Source organism: Amphiura filiformis, chromosome 11, assembly GCF_039555335.1.
Source record: "Amphiura filiformis chromosome 11, Afil_fr2py, whole genome shotgun sequence".
In the NCBI taxonomy this organism is placed as follows: domain Eukaryota; kingdom Metazoa; phylum Echinodermata; class Ophiuroidea; order Amphilepidida; family Amphiuridae; genus Amphiura; species Amphiura filiformis.
Genome location: NC_092638.1, coordinates 10,298,376 through 10,319,582, shown reverse-complemented (window position 1 = coordinate 10,319,582; position 21,207 = coordinate 10,298,376). Strand labels below are relative to the sequence as shown.

At 36.6% G+C, this 21,207-nt stretch overlaps 2 protein-coding genes across 2 annotated transcripts; one reads left to right on the top strand and one right to left on the bottom strand.

Moving 5' to 3' along the window:
• The first annotated feature begins 8,583 nt into the window (after positions 1–8,583).
• LOC140163467 (lactadherin-like) lies at positions 8,584–12,157 on the top strand. The gene is made up of 2 exons (XM_072186781.1): positions 8,584–8,654; positions 11,896–12,157. Exons 1-2 carry the CDS (start codon positions 8,584–8,586, stop codon positions 12,155–12,157), a joined length of 333 nt encoding a protein of 110 aa, XP_072042882.1.
• A 272-nt stretch (positions 12,158–12,429) lies between these two features.
• LOC140163465 (uncharacterized) lies at positions 12,430–12,774 on the bottom strand. Its single transcript, XM_072186780.1, has one exon. The coding sequence runs from the start codon at positions 12,772–12,774 to the stop codon at positions 12,430–12,432; it is 345 nt and encodes a 114-aa protein (XP_072042881.1).
• Positions 12,775–21,207: the final 8,433 nt, after the last annotated feature.

Sequence of the window (21,207 nt, the reverse complement as noted above, 5' to 3'; positions counted from 1 at the left end):
AAGTGATATATTTCTTGTTTTATTTTTATTTCATCAGCTGTCTCTGTTAGATAATGGTTAGATAATGATGAGAAAATCATATATGAATTGGGGTGTTCATTTGGTGCTCGAATGTTTTGTTAAACTCGTTAAATAACATTGCTATTTTGTTATTTATTCCGTGTCAACAAATTCGGGCTCTCCATATGGATCTGCCAATCAAATAATTTACCCCTATATTCTGATCAGTACTAAACAGACGGAAATTGTCAGGCTTTTATTCATTTACGTGCAAATGAATGAGTTAAACTGTATTAGGTATGACGATTAACCTTTCAGGGACTTCGTGGGGTTCATTTTAAATGCTGGACTTGGGTGGTTTTTTAATCATATACAAAGACAACAATATTGGAATGAGATTACCACTAGTAATATAATACAAAATAAAGCACACAGGTATGTATAATGTTGATAAGCATACTGCCATGTAATATATACCACACACTTTCCATGATTAAACCCATTTTTTTTCAAAAGTTACTCTCTAGCAATGAATGTGTTACACGTGGACTTTTTATACATACTGGATTTCAATCAATGTGTTACAAGACTCTAATCTTGGACTTGGGTGGTTCTTTCATACATGCTATTTTTCACATGCTCAATAAACACAGAGGATGAATTTGAGTTGTTCTTTCATTCATATGACAGGCCTATGTATAGCAACAATTTCCCATGCTTAACTCAATTTGGCCAATGTATGGACTTGGGTGGGTTTTGTATTCATGTATTCAAGTTATACTTCGATCAGTATTAAGTAGGCGGGATTTGCTAGGCTTTGAGTACTACACTGAAAAGTAGACCCACTTTAAACGATGTACTTGACACCTCCGATGACAGGCTTTGTTTGTTTGTTTGTTTGTTTTAGCTGTCGTTGCATCAACCACAAGTGAAGTCACCACGAATCGTGGAAGTACCGAGCAGCTTACAACTCAAGGTAAAAATGTCGGGAAAATGTACTTTGTTTTTGTTAGATAATAATGAGAAAGAACATCTAATAGCTTAGATGATAATGTGCTATTTCTTTCGAATTCCGGTTGTCCGTGTGATTTTCCGTTCAAGTGTTTACGCGCCGATTTTTTAAATTAAAATACAACAACATCCCCAAGCGCTTTAATGTACCTACGAACAAATAACGAAATGTCAACCATTTTAAAATGAATTGTTATATGCTTATATACAAGGTATTCACTTCTTCATTTTTGCGAAGTTAAAAAACTATAGGCGGTGACGAAGTAAATTAGTTCTCCAGCTACTCTTCACTTCATGAACTAGACCATGGCAAACGGTGCGGCTACATGTAGACTTTTGGTACCCTGGCAACGATAGAGGTCATTCAATCTAAAGTGATATATTTCTTGTTTTATTTTTATTTCATCAGCTGTCTCTGTTAGATAATGGTTAGATAATGATGAGAAAATCATATATGAATTGGGGGTGTTCATTTGGTGCTCGAATGTTTCGTTAAACTCGTTAAATAACATTGCTATTTTGTTATTTATTTCGTGTCAACAAATTCGGGCTCTCCATATGGATCTGTCAATCAAATAATTTACCCCTATACTCTGATCAGTACTAAACAGACGGAAATTGTCAGGCTTTTAGTACTACGCTGAATAGTAGATCCACTTTAAAGGGGGGGTGACAAAGGTATATCGATTCCATCGTCCTATGTTTTAATTGCCTAATTATTCAGTTAAGTATGCCAACTTTAAGGGTAGACGAGGTATTGTTGGTCGATTTTTATTATCTAGATCAATATATTATTGAAAATTAACACCTTGATGTTTTGCAAAAGTTCATTCTACAAATCGTATACTTTGCAAACTTTCTTAATTTATTGTTTAAATGGCGTGATTGGTGCTCGAGCAAACTGGCATATGAAAATATTGAGAGAAAAAAAATCAGGACTCAGCGGGGATTGAACCCCGGTCGATGGATTACCGGTCCAGAGCTTTACCACTGTGCTACCTGAGTTCACAGTCGGTACTCGGGCAATCTCAACTTAAGTCCCCATGATAACTCTCTCATTGTGTCTCAGCGGCCAATTATATATTAAATAATGAAGAAGGAGGCGGCCTATATGCTTCACCCTAGCAGGGCGTAAGACAATGCGAAACACAAATTAATATATGCGAGGATCGGAAATAAACGATGCAAGCTCGAGAAATTATAATTTAAATGGCGTGATTGGGGCTCGAGCAAACTGGCATATGAAAATATTGAGAGAGAAAAAATCAGGACTCAGCGGGGATTGAACCCCGGTCGCTGGATTACCGGTCCAGAGCTTTACCACTGTGCTACCTGAGTTCACAGTCGGTACTCGGGAAATCTCAACTTAAGTCCCCATGATAACTCTCTCATTGTGTTTCAGCGGCCAATTATATATTAAATAATGAAGAAGGAGGCGGCCTATATGCTTCACCCTAGCAGGGCGTAAGACAATCCCTCATTTCAAATATATAGTTTTGGTTTCTCTATTGTTCAGAAACCAAAAATCAAGGGATTAAAATGTGGAGATGAACTGGTATGCAATCATAACACTATCGTGCTGGGAGGACACAAGAGGGTATATATAATCAAAAGTATAATGGCCTATAACCATACGTATAAAATAGCCTATTGTGCTAACATTTTCATTATCGATATCTATCAACGCCGGCGACTTTTGATGCTCTCTGCCGTAGGTGGCACACTTCCATGACACCATAAAATTGCACCCGAGTTCCGAGATTCGTTTGATAAGTTATGCATAGACATCGTTGAGACATAAAGGATGGATATATACGAGGCCTAGACCTACATGTAGAAATCATGTGCATATATTGAGGGGTGGGGGGGGGGGGGTGTTTTGTTTATTTGTCTGAAATATAAACGATGCATGATGATGTAGATGATTTGATGATGAATTAGATTATTCCCCGGAAAGCACAACCCATACCTCTTACCTATGTTCCCTCCGCCACCTATATATATCCTCCTCCCTCCCCCCCCCCGCACTCGATATCGACTCTTCCCTATTATTCCACTCCACTCTTGAGCCCCCCTCTCCCCCTCCTTCCCTTCCCACTTCCAATGCTCTCTCCCCTCTGTTTCTCTTTCTCCCTTACCCTTACCCCCTCCCCCCACACACACACATACCCTCTTTCCCTGGCGATCTCTTCTATCTCTCTCTCTCTCTCTATTCTCCAATAAATAAATTGAATAAAAGTTAGTTTAAACCAGCTTTCTATGATATTGATCTTCCGTCATGCGACATGCACATAAATAGAGTTGTGTATAATAGTGTTTATATCACTGAAGTCATAATCTGTCAAGTGCCTATTGTAATGTCTGTGGAAATATTTTGATGGTCTATATATTTTCACAGTGAAATCAGCTTAGGCTAATTCGTAGTCTCAAGTCAATGCTTTCAAACTAAATCAATGCTTTCAAATGTAGACTGCTTTGTTCGACTTCTCTGCTCGTGAATATTGCACTGCGAAATTTAAACATTTCTTTTGTATACTTAGATCATGTAACTCGAAAATCCTGTAATTTTTTTCGTCACACCACTTATAAGAAACTGAAACCAAAACCGAAACTACCTGTCACAAATGTTTAGTTTTATAAACAAAAGGTAGAAACAATGAGTTCGATATCTTGTGATTCAAATGGTTAGGCAGGACAATAGGAAACCACGTGACCAAAACCAAAACCAAAACTAAAACTCAATATTTGAAATGAGGCAATGCGAAACACAAATTAATATATGCGAGGATCGGAAATAAACGATGCAAGCTCGAGAAATTATAATTTAAATAGCGTAATTGGGGCTCGAGCAAACTGGCATATGAAAATATTGAGAGAGAAAAAATCAGGACTCAGCGGGGATTGAACCCCGGTCGCTGGATTACCGGTCTAGAGCTTTACCACTGTGCTACCTGAGTTCACAGTCGGTACTCGGGCAATCTCAACTTAAGTCCCCATGATAACTCTCTCATTGTGTCTCAGCGGCCAATTATATATTAAATAATGAAGAAGGAGGCGGCCTATATGCTTCACCCTAGTAGGGCGTAAGACAATGCGAAGCACAAATTAATATATACGAGGATCGGAAATAAACGATGCAAGCTCGAGAAATTATAATTTAAATTTATTTATTTATTTATTTATTTTATTTATTAGACTTCATCACTGGTACAAACATGTATAACATTATTGCACATCAAAATTTTGAAAAATATAATATAAAAGCTTTTTTTAAAAAAACATGTTAAAAGACCAGCAAATAGGCTGGGATAAACAGGTGTAAATTCACCTCTAGAACCATCCCACCTAGGAAAAAACCTAAATAATTTGGAAAAAGAATGGAAAGCCAGGGCAAGACCTTAAATGGGCCTACAATTTGGGCAACGGCAAGTGGAAAACCAAGTGCAGGTATCAGAAGGAACAAATTTGGAATAAAATTGAGACTTCAAAAAATCCAAAGCTTGAAATTTGAAAGAAGAAATGGAATTAGATAATCTGGTTTCCAGAGGCAGCTGGTTCCACAAGGGAACAATGCGGTTGAAGTATGATTGTTTGTGGGATTCAGTCTTACACCTCTGAAAAGATAACATAAGAGGATCTGCAGAGAGCCTAGTGGTGGGATGGTTCTGTTGGTTTTTACTTTTAAAAACAACAAACTTATCTACATCTAAATCATATAAATGGCGTGATTGGGGCTCGAGCAAACTGGCATATGAAAATATTGAGAGAGAAAAAATCAGGACTCAGCGGGGATTGAACCCCGGTCACCGGTAATCCAGCATTCTTCATTATTTAATTTATTGTTGTTAATGAGTTATGTACGTTTTGTACCCTCTTTACAACGTAACTCAAGAACCGCAGCACCTATAAAGTATATCTGTGATATTTTAATTCTTCTACACGCTCGCTATGAATTGAGCAATGCAGTTTTTGCCAAAGCTCACTATCATTCGTAAGATGCTGTGAACTACCAAATCACAACAGTTTAAAATAATTAATAACCTTAAGAGACATATAAGGTGTAGCATACGAGTATATAAGTTCTAAATTCTCTATTATAGCGTTAGAGTTCTCTGATAGTTTGATCGTTTCATCCAACTAATTAACTGATGATTGAACTTTGATGCATTTTAATTTTGTTGAAATATCCAAAAAAAGTCCGATAATGTAGCCATGTAGTGTTTCTAAATACGAAAATGTATTTCTTTTGTTCAAAATGTATTAACCTGTCCAAGATTACAAGTATTAACCTGTTCAAGATGATCTTGACCTGACCAAGATGATCTTGACCTGACCAAGATGATCATCACCTGACGAAGATGATCGTCACCTGACCAAGATGATCATCATCTGTCCACATTACTTGATATAATCGACGGTTGGTTGATCATACTTTGAACAAAAGAGATACAATGGATAATGACACAAAAGAACAGGGCTAGACGTATATATATCACAGGGTAGAGGGAAGTAAATAGCTTTCTGGATTCGTGGGGTTCCTGGGACTCTTGCAGCAGGACATGTGGCGGTGGGACAAAGTCTCGTTACAGGACACGTGTTGGGAGTGGTCCATGTCCCGAGGACCTGATAGTTGGGTGATTTTACTGATTTATATTATTTTTCACTAACATTCTAGTGATTATTGGTGTTTCCCATTCCTGGTTCCTAAGACAGTAATGCATCTGATTGTTCACATAATATTTTATGAACTCCTTACGATTATTATACGCAGGTGAAACGTTGAGATATGTTTGCGAACACGAGACATTGCATCTAGAATGCGAGGAAGGACGATTCATTAATATTACTTCTGCTATCTACGGTCGGCAAGATGAGAGAAATTGTTCCGGACCAGTAAAAAACACGAGCTGCGCTTCTGAAAACTCACTGCAAGTTGTCCGAAATCAATGTACTGGGGAACAAATGTGTGCAGCAAATGCTAGCAATGGTGTGTTTGGTGATCCGTGTAAAGGCACTACAAAATACCTTGAAATCAGCTTTAGTTGCATAGAGGGTATGTTATCTCTTCTCTTATTTTAAAATAATAAATCAAATAAAATTTGATTGATTTTATATCTCAGTTCAGTTCAGTTCAGTTTATTTAATCTCGACACACATTGGTACAAATAAGTAATAATTATGATATATAAAAATGCAATGCAAAGTAATTAATATACCAATGAGATACTAATATTAATATTACAAAATAATATTTTAATTATTTTGTATCTCTCTGCGACATGTTCAGAGATCATTATTTACTCCGTTCAACCCGGTTAACCAGAATGTCTAAAAATGCATTTAACTAAATAAATTTAAAAGAGGGCAATCCACAGCCTCATCCTCCCAACTGACTAAATTAGACAATGTTGGTTCACATCTTATTGAGGATGAGCTACTCAAGTACTTTGATATCACAGAAAGAACTGCCTGGCTGATCTTGTCTTCAGGGATAGTAGCTAATAGTGGTGAAAAACATTCAGCGTTATCTTTACCAGATGTCACTTAAGGTTTGTAGGTTTGTCCGACTGCCGACGGGGAATGTATGTTATTATATCATAGATGTTTACACATAGATTACAACTATGGGGTACTGTAATACATGTGTAACTGAAATTTTGGAAATAAGTGTTTTTTGTGCAAATTCGTATTCATAACTTTCATTATTTAGACATGTGCATTATAAACACACAATGTATACTTTATATTTTGTTGTTTTCTTCCTTTTAGAGTGTATGAGACCTCTTGGAATGGAGAATTATGAAATAGCAGACGACAAGATTACCGCATCATCTTATACAGACATTATAGACTATGTACTTTCTTGTTTTCTTCCTTTAGAGTGTATGAGGCCTCTTGGAATGGAGAATTATGAAATGGCAGACGACATGATTACTGCATCATCTTATACAGACATTATAGACTATATACTTTCTTGTTTTCATCCTTTAGAGTGTATGAGGCCTCTTGGAATGGAGAATAATGAAATAGCAGACGACAAGATTACCGCATCATCTTATACAGACATTATAGACTATATAGTTTCTTGTTTTCTTCCTTTAGAGTGTATGAGGCCTCTTGGAATGGAGAATTATGAAATAGCAGACGACAAGATTACCGCATCATTTTATACAGACATTATAGACTATATACTTTCTTGTTTTCTTCCTTTAGAGTGTATGAGACCTCTTGGAATGGAGAATTATGAAATAGCAGACGACAGGATTGCCGCATCATCTTATACAGACATTATAGACTATATACTTTCTTGTTTTCTTCCTTTAGAGTGTATGAGACCTCTTGGAATGGAGAATTATGACATAGCAGACGACAAGATTACTGCATCATCTTATGCAGACATTATAGACTATATACTTTCTTGTTTTTTTTTTCCTTTAGAGTGTATGAGACCTCTTGGAATGGAGAATTATGACATAGCAGACGACATGATTACTGCATCATCTTATGCAGACATTATAGACTATATACTTTCTAGTTTTCTTCCTTTAGAGTGTATGAGACCTCTTGGAATGGAGAATTATGAAATAGCAGACGACAAGATTACCGCATCATCTTATACAGACATTATAGACTAACTATATACTTTCTTGTTTTCTTCCTTTAGAGTGTATGAGACCTCTTGGAATGGAGAATTATGACATAGCAGACGACAAGATTACTGCATCATCTTATGCAGACATTATAGACTATATACTTTCTTGTTTTCTTCCTTTAGAGTGTATGAGGACTCTTGGAATGGAGAATTATGAAATAGCAGACGACAAGATTACCGCATCATCTTATGCAGACATTATAGACTATATACTTTCTTGTTTTCATCCTTTAGAGTGTATGAGGCCTCTTTGAATGGAGAATTATGAAATAGCAGACGACAAGATTACCGCATCATCTTATACAGACATTATAGACTATATACTTTCTTGTTTTCTTCCTTGAGAGTGTATGAGACCTCTTGGAATGGAGAATTATGAAATAGCAGACTACAAGATTACCGCATCATCTCATACAGACATTATAGACTATATACTTTCTTGTTTTCTTCCTTGAGAGTGTATGAGGCCTCTTGGAATGGAGAATTATGAAATAGCAGACGACAAGATTACCGCATCATCTTATACAGACATTATAGACTATATACTTTCTTGTTTTCTTCCTTTAGAGTGTATGAGACCTCTTGGAATGGAGAATTATGAAATAGCAGACGACAAGATTACCGCATCATCTTATACAGACATTATAGACTATATACTTTCTTGTTTTCTTTCTTTAGAGTGTATGAGGCCTCTTGGAATGGAGAATTATGAAATAGCAGACGACAAGATTACCGCATCATCTGATACAGACATTATAGACTATATATTTTCTTGTTTTCTTCCTTTAGAGTGTATGAGACCTCTTGGAATGGAGAATTATGAAATAGCAGACGACAAGATTACCGCATCATCTTATACAGACATTATAGACTATATACTTTCTTGTTTTCTTCCTTTAGAGTGTATGCGGCCTCTTGGAATGGAGAATGGTGGGATAGCAGACAACAAGATTACCGCATCATCTTATGAAGGGAATGAACGCCTCCCTCAGTAAGTTATCTATGTGTTCTACTGTAGCTCATACACGATTGAATATGCCGATATGATGGGTATAATTGGAATCGTGTGCTAATGAAGAAATAAATAGTGGGTTTAAGATTGGTAAATAGAGAGATCAAATAGGCTGGTATTTTCTACCGTCTAACTTCATTAGTGACATAAAATGGTTTCTTGTCTTTATCCCTAAGTTAAAGCATCTCCGCTGACTTTTTTCTGACATGTGATTTTTCTTGTGCGATTTGAGCTCACTTTTTCGGGCAAACTCCGCAAAGTGAACTTTTTCTGAAAAAATGTCTCTTGTGGAAATCGTTGTTATTACCCACGCTATGCCTATATTTGGTATTGCTCCGCACAATGTTGTAACATTATTTACACGTAAATCATTAGGCTCGCTGTCGACACACACAATCGTGAAAGATGTGATGTAGAAATATTAAGCGAAAATAATGGGTTTTTTTAAATGTGTCTAAAATGTATATATGTCCTCTTCAGAAGAAGTGATTAGTTCGTCGCCCCTGTGGTGTTCAAAATATTGTTATGATCCCGTTAGATCATGTTTGATAATATTATGCACGTTTATGGCCTATATAAGAATTGTATATCATTAATTTATGACTCTCAAATTAAGTGTAGCCAACTGAACCACAGATGGTGATCCAAAAAATAGGCGTGGTTCTAAAACCACAGATTCAGATCCAAGGCCGTGCACTACTACAAATATTTTGGTGCGAACAAATCCACAGATCTGGGCCCAGAAAATAGGCCCCGGAAGGGGGGGGGGCACTTTCATAATATTGGTACGCGTCATGTGCCTGTCAATAGACCCCCATTTTTTAGGCAAATCTGCCACCCATGCAATGACCCCCTTTTTCATCAGCTTACACCCAATGACCATTTTTTTCAAATCTGCCACCCAATGAACCCCCTTTTTTCAACAGCTTTACACCAAATCTGCAAATTTTAAAACAAATTTCGCCTCCGATAGAACCCTAGTTTTGCACTCCTGTAGGCACAGCTACGGCACTTTCATATTCGGGGGCCCCCCCCGATTATCGCCCGAGGGTTACTCCAAAAATGTGTGCATGACCTCCCTGAAATTTGTAGTTTGACCCCCAACAATATATTTGGCTCGTATGTTAATGAGGCCTATATATAATCATTGTGATAGCCCAAAATAACGGGTTCGCAACATCAACACTAGTGGCTAGCGATGGGATGAGACATACACGCAAGAGATGATCAGAAAGATGCTACCATTAGCTGCAGTTTATATAGGACTTTTGGTCATGGTGGACAGGGTGACTACGATGACGGCATGGACTGCAGTGCCGGGAAAACAGTGGCTAGTTAACTTTTTACAACATGAAGTTATTATTATTCATGGTCAGGAGAAATGAAGCTAATCATGGAAGAGCTCTGTCAGTACCCGGGGGGGGGGGGGGCACAACACCGGGCTGTGAACAAGTAAAATGGGGTCTTTTGGAGCTGCAAAAGTCAAAATCAAGGGTCTTTCTTGGCTTTTTGGTTGAAAATCGCCTGAAAAAACAAGAAATATGAGGAATGAGCAATTTTGGGTCTTTTAGAGCCGAAATTATCAAAATCAAGGGTCTTTCGGAGCTTTATTTTGGTCAAATATAGGGGGTCTTTCGGAGCTGCGAAACCCAAAAAGGGGGGGTCTTTCCGGGGGAGCATACCCGTATGGTCATTTGTGTTGAGTGCCCCTCCCCCCCCGGGTGTCAGTAGTGGAAAGGAGAAAGGGGTTGTACTCTTTACTCAAGAACTATGAGCTATTATGCACTATAACAACTCTCCTTCATGTACCACGAAGGTTCAAAGTTATACGGCGGAAAGTTAAGACATATTCAAGTCAGTCAGCTAATCAACATGTTAATTAAGAAATAAAAAACCTTGGATCGATTATGTATTAACAACAATTGTTTTGTTGCTCTTTGCATATCGCAAAATGCTAGCCATTTTCTCAAAGTTTGAGAGGAATAAGTTGAAGTTGGACACGTAAAAGATACGCTCACGTATTAAAATGAGGACGTTTCTATGTGGATTCATAGATGATGGAACTGTTAGAGTAGTTACTACCCAGCAAACACAAAACGTTTTCGACATCATTCGCAAAAGGTTATAAAATGTTGTCAGAAAACGTTTAAATGTCGGGTTATATAAAGGGTATATTAAGGGTATAAAACGTTTTCATAACATTGAAAAACATTTTTTGATAATCTACTGCCCAGGAAACACAAAATGTTTTACAGAAAACGTTTAAATGTCGGGTTATATAAATGGTATAAAAACGTTTTAATAACATTCCCAAAACATTTTTGAAAACCTGATACAAAACATTCTAAACAGAATGTTATTTTTGGGTTGAAAAAATATTTTGCGAAAAATGTTTGCCCAAAATATTTGCAATAACGTTTTAAATCGTTTTTATCACTTTTATATAACCCGACATTTAAATGTTATTAAAACGATTTGAAGAAAACATTTTAAGAACATTTTTGTGTTTGCTGGGGGCAAATATTTTAACATAATGTTATTTAAGTGTTGACAAAATATGTGGCAAAAAATGTTTGCAAAAATAGTTTACAATAACATTTTTGAAAACATTTTAGAAATATTGTTGTAGTGTGTTTTCATACAAAACGTTTTAAAACGTTTTCATGACCTTTATATAACCCGACATTTTAATGTTATTAAAACGTTTTAACCTAAACCAAAAGCCAAAATATATTGTGTTTGCTGGGTATAGAGATTCAGCAGGTTTGTTATTGTTCAAATATTGCAGATTATTTCTACAAAACCAATAGATTAGTGATGAAATGATGATAAAATACTCACCAACTGACATTTCATCCGTCTAGATCAGTTTTGGATTATTTGGATTATCTTGTTTACTGTCCGCGTTTTAGTGGATTTGGTTGCAGTCAAGTTCAGGTCGATCCTTCATGTAATTATTTCATGTAAGCTAACCCTAATCCTAATCCTAACCCTCAGCTAACCATAATCCTAACAAGCAATTTGTGGTTAAATGTTGATCCCTCACTACAAGAATTATTACCATCGATTTGGTTGAAAAAGGAGGTTAGACATGATCAAATCTCTCCAGGTAACAAAACATAATGTTAATCATCTTATTTGTCCTAAATTATTATAATACAAAATAACGTAAGCTAATTCATTTCTAGAAATATATGTGTTTACTTTTCTTTTATTTCAGGTATGGTAGGCTGCACCACGATAAAGCGTGGACAAGTCAGTCGACTGACAATGCATCATGGATCCAGGTCGATCTTGGACAGGAGATGAAAATTATTGGTATTTTAACCCAAGGCCTCCAGACTATGGCACATGAATACTGTGTGGAGGAATTCAGAGTGAAGACAGGGGTGTCGGAGACATTACTTTCCTATGTACAAGATAACGACGGAATAGGAGAAAAGGTATTATGCATGCCCCTCTTTTTGGGAGGGGGTCTGTGATTGAATTGATTATAGAAGTCTTTTTTATGAATTTACCCTAAAAGGAAAACCCCAGGCACCAGACTGAGGCGCTGTATTCGGCTATACGGGAATCTCTTTTATTTTTTAACAGGGGATGTTTTGAGATTTTAAAAAAATACAATACCAAGCATTTATTTAGCGCCCTCCAAGGACCACAGCGCTTTCCAGAAAAAAGAACACATATAATAATAATAAAACAAAAATCAATGCATTCTACATAATAAACATACAATTACCAGATAAGCAAAGAATTAAACAAACAGATGAGTTTTTAAATTGGTTTTGAAAATGTCCAGTGTTTTGGCCTGCCTGATGTTGATTGGAAGTGAATTCCATAGACGAGGACCTGCGGTTTGATACGCTTTGTCACCGGTGAGAGTCCTGGTTTTCGGAACAATGAGAAGTGTTCTGTCAAGTGATGAACGAGTGGCGTACTTTGGTTTGCGAAATGTGATCAGTTCTTGCAGGTATTCCGGAGCTTGTGAGTTGACACACTTGTATGTGATGACCAATAGCTTGAATTCGATACGCTTACGGATCGGTAGCCAATGAAGATGGCGTAACAGAGGGGCACTAGATGTATCACGGCCAACCATCATTATAAGTCTCGCGGCTCTATTTTGTAGGCGTTGCAGACGTGTTAGGTCATATTCAATGGCTCCAAACAGTAAGGCGTTACCATAGTCTATGCGAGAAAATACAAGAGCTTGAACAGCCAGCTTGCATGTGTCCAGATCTAAAAAACGACGAATCCTGGAAAGATTGCGTAGGTGAAAACTGACGCACTTCACAACTGATGAAATGTTTAAAACTGGATCAAAAATGACTCCGAGATTCTTCAGTGTCAATGTAGGCTCAATTATGACACCATCAATATTTAACTTGATACCCGAAAGATTACTTATGAATCTCGAAGACGCAGCAATATAAAACTCAGTTTTTTCCTGGTTTAGCTGCAACTTGTTTTGTGACATCCAAGATTTTATTTGATGTACACATGCCTTGAGTCTATTGAGAGCTCGCTCACACTCATCAGGAATTCGCGGGTCGAATGAAACATACACCTGGGTATCGTCTGCATAAATATGAAAACTCACATTGTTCCTGCGCAAAATGTCCCCAACAGGATGAGTATACATTGTATATTCCCTGGGTCCTAAGATGGATCCTTGCGGCAGGCCAAAATTCAATACATGCTCGTTGGAGAACTGTCCTGTTTTTAAGGTAACTAGCAAACCATTGTAGAGCGCAACCCTGAATATGAAAAGTATGACAAAGTCTGTTGACAAATATGGTGTGATCGATTGTATCAAATGCAGCCGATAAGTCGAGCATGACGAGAAAGACTGCATTCTTGTTGTCAATTGCTGAGGTAATGTCATTCTTTACCCTAAGCAGGGCTGTCTCGGTAGAATGCAATGGTTTATAAGCAGATTGGAACGATTCATTTAGGTTATTTTGATTGAGATGCTCAGTTAACCTACTAGAAGCTACCATTTCAGCAACTTTAGCAACAACCTTGATATTTGAGATGGGCCTGTAGTTCTTAAGAATATTAGGATCCATACTCTGCTTCTTAATAACGGGTGTTATGATAGCATCTTTCAAAGAATCGGGAAAAATACCTGTATTAAATGACACGTTGACAATTTCAGCTAAAATTGGAATGAAAAGAGTCGACCTGTACATATACGTAGCGCCTGTACAGGTCGCTCTCGTATGGTGCTCCGTCTAAATGTTGTGTAAATACCAGATCTAATACCAGATCGAATGTGCTGATTGATGCATGGATTTGCACAAGGATCAAAATGGTCAAGTCATTTGTGCATTTTCGGGAGCAATTAGCCGTAATTTTGTGGATTTTGGTGTTCACTTTCCTGTCAAGACTTGGAAGAAGATTTCCGAATTCGGATACCACAGTACAGGTAATTGATCGACCAGACCTACAATCCCCGAAAAATGTCCTTGAAACGCTTTAGGCATCTTGAATGAAATCAAAAGTGTATTTTTAATGTGGATAAAAATGTTCAATATTAGGAATTAGAAGAAAGCTGGGCCATCAATTAACACTTGTCCTTCCCCACCCCCCATCATACAATGTTGCGACACTTTGGAGACACGCTGAACACATTTGCACGTTTCAACATTGCACGGGGAGTGGGGACTTATTTTCCCTAAAGACGCTTTAATGTTTCAAGACATATTTCGGGGATTGTATGAGGCAATCGCTAAAATTAACATCTGATTTTAAACTTTTGGCTGTAACTTTAAAACTACTTGATAGAATTACTCCAAATTTTCAATGAATATTAGTTAATGCATAAGCTATGATGTGGATATAAAATAAAACAACTTATTGTATCAATTTTGACTATATCGCCCTGCACTACAAGCAGGTTGCACCCATCACCTGTGTATGTCTATAATCATAGATTGAATACAATAGCGCTCTTTTAAAACATTACTAATCTTACAGATGTGAGTGATCAGCATGATATAGTTCAGTGGATATGTATCGCGTGAACGCTGCAGTGCAGGGCAATATAGTCAAAAAACGACCTTTTTCACCTTTTTCAGATCAACGCCCTACCCAAAGCAAAAACAAAAAAAAAACCGAACCAATAAAAAAATCGCATTAGTACGCTCATGAAGTAGGCCTACTCATGCAGAAATATCTTTAAAATTGATCATTTTATTTGCGTGAAATGGTAAAGTGCGATTGTAAATCGTCCCATTGAATCACATAGTGATTTGACGGTTTACCATAGTCTAATACTGAATATTAATACAAGGAGTTTCTTTAATTTAGAAATGGTAAACCGTTGACAAAATTCATAATTTAGGCCGATTTGGTGTCAACTTTTATTTGGAAAGTGTTTTGTTTGAAAGCTTGTTCAAAACTACATCTAATTTTACTATTTTACGTTTTGTTAGCTCTAACATTATTTACATTTTACTGATTTTAGCAAATGTAAATCGTCTGTCGAGATTTACCATTTTCATAATCACGAGAATGCAATGCGCACCCATATATCACGGAATCCCGTAATTATTTCAACATGACAGCGTGGTGTAATGGACAGTACTTCAGACGGTGAAACGAAAGGCTAGTGGTTCGAGCCCCAACAGTTTCACTTTTTTTTTCCTTTATTTTTGTGTGACTTATTCAAACCAGTAAACTTTTCTTCTATATTCATGACAATTGACATTGTGAAACACGAAAATAAGTTTTAAAACCCTAATTTATCTATGGCATGATAATTGATTGGGTTTTTTAATTGTAATAAAGACACACATAGATCCGGACATCTTTAAATGTCATGAATATGGGCAATATAGCAATTGTCAGATAACACTAGTGGAAGTTTTGGATGAGAAAACGGACATTTTGATGAGAAACGGCCAAAATGGTGAGAATTTAATTTTATCATTCTTTTGGATGAGAAAATAATAATCGGGGATTAGCAATTGTCACCAGTTTTAATAAGACAATAATGATTGACACACACACAGGAAGTTTCTCATCCAAGAGAATGAGAAAATTAAATTCTCACCATTTTGGCCGATTCTCATCAAAATGTCCGTTGTCTCATCCAAAACTTACACTAGTTTAGGAGTTCGTTATCACAGTCTTTATTTAACACGCCACGCCGGTAGATGTCGTTGTTAAGCAGTGTTTGAGTTGTTGGTGGTGGTGGGGGGGGTAATAGACAGTCGATAACCGACAATCAATGATCAATTAATTTTCAATTTTCAATTAAATTCTAAAACCTAACACGGAAATGATGATCACAGACTGTCATGTTCAATCGCAGTCGCTAAGGATGATTAGGGGGGGTGTTATATTTGTGTGGTTGAGGGTGGTGGAGGAAAATCGATAATCGATTATCGTGTAACCCCCTCCCCCACACACCCCACGTTCAAGTTTCATACGTTTTCATAAGTATTTACTTATAGAGTGCTTGCACATAAGGTCATTAGTTCAAATCATCTCCTCTATAGGCACGCTCCAGAAGATATGCAAATGGATGCAGTACAAAAGAATTATTTGACCACTATCTAAATAAAAGATTAGTTGCTTTATTTTGTGCCCACATCATAGCCTATCTATTAATAAATAGTCATGGAAATTTTTTCACGCGGTACCTATGCATTGAACTATATCATGCTGATCACTCACATCTGTAAGATTAGTATGTATGAAAAGAGCGCTATTGTATTCAATCTATGATTGTAGACATACACAGGTGATAGGTGCAACCTGCTTGCAGTGCAGGGCGATATAGTCAAAATTGATACAATTAGTTGTTTTATTTTTTATCCACATCATAGCTTATGCACTATCTAATATTCATTGAAAATTTGGAGTGATTCTTTCAAGTAGTTTTAAAGTTATAGCCAAAAGATTAAAATCAGATGTTAATTTTAGCGATTGCCTCAGACAATCCCCGAAAAAATGTCCTTGAAACGCTTTAGGCATCTTGAATGAAATCAAAAGTGTATTTTTAATGTGGATAAAAATGTTCAATATTAGGAATTAGAAGAAAGCTGGGCCATCAATTAACACTTGTCCCTTCCCCACCCCCCATCATACAATGTTGCGACACTTTGGAGACACGCTGAACACATTTGCACGTTTCAACATTGCACGGGGAGTGGGGGACTTATTTTCCCTAAAGACGCTTTAATGTTTCAAGACATATTTCGGGGATTGTATGAGGCAATCGCTAAAATTAACATCTGATTTTAAACTTTTGGCTGTAACTTTAAAACTACTTGATAGAATTACTCCAAATTTTCAATGAATATTAGTTAATGCATAAGCTATGATGTGGATATAAAATAAAACAACTTATTGTATCAATTTTGACTATATCGCCCTGCACTACAAGCAGGTTGCACCCATCACCTGTGTATGTCTATAATCATAGATTGAATACAATAGCGCTCTTTTAAAACATTACTAATCTTACAGATGTGAGTGATCAGCATGATATAGTTCAGTGGATATGTATCGCGTGAACGCTGCAGTGCAGGGCAATATAGTCAAAAACGACCTTTTCACCTTTTTCAGATCAACGCCCTCCCCAAAGCAAAAACAAAACAAAAAAAAACCGAACCAATAAAAAAATCGCATTAGTACGCTCATGAAGTAGGCCTACTCATGCAGAAATATCTTTAAAATTGATCATTTTATTTGCGTGAAATGGTAAAGTGCGATTGTAAATCGTCCCATTGAATCACATAGTGATTTGACGGTTTACCATAGTCTAATACTGAATATTAATACAAGGAGTTTCTTTAATTTAGAAATGGTAAACCGTTGACAAAATTCATAATTTAGGCCGATTTGGTGTCAACTTTTATTTGGAAAGTGTTTTGTTTGAAAGCTTGTTCAAAACTACATCTAATTTTACTATTTTACGTTTTGTTAGCTCTAACATTATTTACATTTTACTGATTTTAGCAAATGTAAATCGTCTGTCGAGATTTACCATTTTCATAATCACGAGAATGCAATGCGCACCCATATATCACGGAATCCCGTAATTATTTCAACATGACAGCGTGGTGTAATGGACAGTACTTCAGACGGTGAAACGAAAGGCTAGTGGTTCGAGCCCCAACAGTTTCACTTTTTTTTTTTTTTCCTTTATTTTTGTGTGACTTATTCAAACCAGTAAACTTTTCTTCTATATTCATGACAATTGACATTGTGAAACACGAAAATAAGTTTTAAAACCCTAATTTATCTATGGCATGATAATTGATTGGGTTTTTTAATTGTAATAAAGACACACATAGATCCGGACATCTTTAAATGTCATGAATATGGGCAATATAGCAATTGTCAGATAACACTAGTGGAAGTTTTGGATGAGAAAACGGACATTTTGATGAGAAACGGCCAAAATGGTGAGAATTTAATTTTATCATTCTTTTGGATGAGAAAATAATAATCGGGGATTAGCAATTGTCACCAGTTTTAATAAGACAATAATGATTGACACACACACCAGGAAGTTTCTCATCCAAGAGAATGAGAAAATTAAATTCTCACCATTTTGGCCGATTCTCATCAAAATGTCCGTTGTCTCATCCAAAACTTACACTAGTTTAGGAGTTCGTTATCACAGTCTTTATTTAACACGCCACGCCGGTAGATGTCGTTGTTAAGCAGTGTTTGAGTTGTTGGTGGTGGTGGGAGGGGGTAATAGACAGTCGATAACCGACAATCAATGATCAATTAATTTTCAATTTTCAATTAAATTCTAAAACCTAACACGGAAATGATGATCACAGACTGTCATGTTCAATCGCAGTCGCTAAGGATGATTAGGGGGTGTTATATTTGTGTGGTTGAGGGTGGTGGAGGAAAATCGATAATCGATTATCGTGTAACCCCCCCTCCCCCACACACCCCACGTTCAAGTTTCATACGTTTTCATAAGTATTTACTTATAGAGTGCTTGCACATAAGGTCATTAGTTCAAATCATCTCCTCTATAGGCACGCTCCAGAAGATATGCAAATGGATGCAGTACAAAAGAATTATTTGACCACTATCTAAATAAAAGATTAGTTGCTTTATTTTGTGCCCACATCATAGCCTATCTATTAATAAATAGTCATGGAAATTTTTTCACGCGGTACCTATGCATTGAACTATATCATGCTGATCACTCACATCTGTAAGATTAGTATGTATGAAAAGAGCGCTATTGTATTCAATCTATGATTGTAGACATACACAGGTGATAGGTGCAACCTGCTTGCAGTGCAGGGCGATATAGTCAAAATTGATACAATTAGTTGTTTTATTTTATATCCACATCATAGCTTATGCACTATCTAATATTCATTGAAAATTTGGAGTGATTCTTTCAAGTAGTTTTAAAGTTATAGCCAAAAGATTAAAATCAGATGTTAATTTTAGCGATTGCCTCAGACAATCCCCGAAAAATGTCCTTGAAACGCTTTAGGCATCTTGAATGAAATCAAAAGTGTATTTTTAATGTGGATAAAAATGTTCAATATTAGGAATTAGAAGAAAGCTGGGCCATCAATTAACACTTGTCCCTTCCCCACCCCCCATCATACAATGTTGCGACACTTTGGAGACACGCTGAACACATTTGCACGTTTCAACATTGCACGGGGGAGTGGGGGGGGGGGGACCTATTTTCCCCCCAAGACGCTTTAATGTTTCAAGACATATTTCGGGGATTGTATGAGGCAATCGCTAAAATTAACATCTGATTTTAAACTTTTGGCTGTAACTTTAAAACTACTTGATAGAATTACTCCAAATTTTCAATGAATATTAGTTAATGCATAAGCTATGATGTGGATATAAAATAAAACAACTTATTGTATCAATTTTGACTATATCGCCCTGCACTACAAGCAGGTTGCACCCATCACCTGTGTATGTCTACAATCATAGATTGAATACAATAGCGCTCTTTTCAAACATTACTAATCTTACAGATGTGAGTGATCAGCATGATATAGTTCAGTGGATATGTATCGCGTGAACGCTGCAGTGCAGGGCAATATAGTCAAAAACGACCTTTTTCACCTTTTTCAGACCAACGACCCCCCCCCCCAACAAAAAACAAAACAAAAAAAACCGAACCAATAAAAAATCGCATTAGTACGCTCATGAAGTAGGCCTACTCATGCAGAAATATCTTTAAAATTGATCATTTTATTTGCGTGAAATGGTAAAGTGCGATTGTAAATCGTCCCATTGAATCACATAGTGATTTGACGGTTTACCATAGTCTAATACTGAATATTAATACAAGGAGTTTCTTTAATTTAGAAATGGTAAACCGTTGACAAAATTCATAATTTAGGCCGATTTGGTGTCAACTTTTATTTGGAAAGTGTTTTGTTTGAAAGCTTGTTCAAAACTACATCTAATTTTACTATTTTACGTTTTGTTAGCTCTAACATTATTTACATTTTACTGATTTTAGCAAATGTAAATCGTCTGTCGAGATTTACCATTTTCATAATCACGAGAATGCAATGCGCACCCATATATCACGGAATCCCGTAATTATTTCAACATGACAGCGTGGTGTAATGGACAGTACTTCAGACGGTGAAACGAAAGGCTAGTGGTTCGAGCCCCAACAGTTTCACTTTTTTTTTCTTTTTTTGTGTGACTTATTCAAACCAGTAAACTTTTCTTCTATATTCATGACAATTGACATTGTGAAACACGAAAATAAGTTTTAAAACCCTAATTTATCTATGGCATGATAATTGATTGGGTTTTTTTAATTGTAATAAAGACACACATAGATCCGGACATCTTTAAATGTCATGAATATGGGCAATATAGCAATTGTCAGATAACACTAGTGGAAGTTTTGGATGAGAAAACGGACATTTTGATGAGAAACGGCCAAAATGGTGAGAATTTAATTTTATCATTCTTTTGGATGAGAAAATAATAATCGGGGATTAGCAATTGTCACCAGTTTTAATAAGACAATAATGATTGACACACACACCAGGAAGTTTCTCATCCAAGAGAATGAGAAAATTAAATTCTCACCATTTTGGCCGATTCTCATCAAAATGTCCGTTGTCTCATCCAAAACTTCCACTAGTTTAGGAGTTCGTTATCACAGTCTTTATTTAACACGCCACGCCGGTAGATGTCGTTGTTAAGCAGTGTTTGAGTTGTTGGTGGTGGTGGGAGGGGGGGTAATAGACAGTCGATAACCGACAATCAATGATCAATTAATTTTCAATTTTCAATTAAATTCTAAAACCTAACACGGAAATGATGATCACAGACTGTCATGTTCAATCGCAGTCGCTAAGGATGATTAGGGGAGTGTTATATTTGTGTGGTTGAGGGTGGTGGAGGAAAATCGATAATCGATTATCGTGTAACCCCCCCCCCACACACCCCCACGTTCAAGTTTCATACGTTTTCATAAGTATTTACTTATAGAGTGCTTGCACATAAGGTCATTAGTTCAAATCATCTCCTCTATAGGCACGCT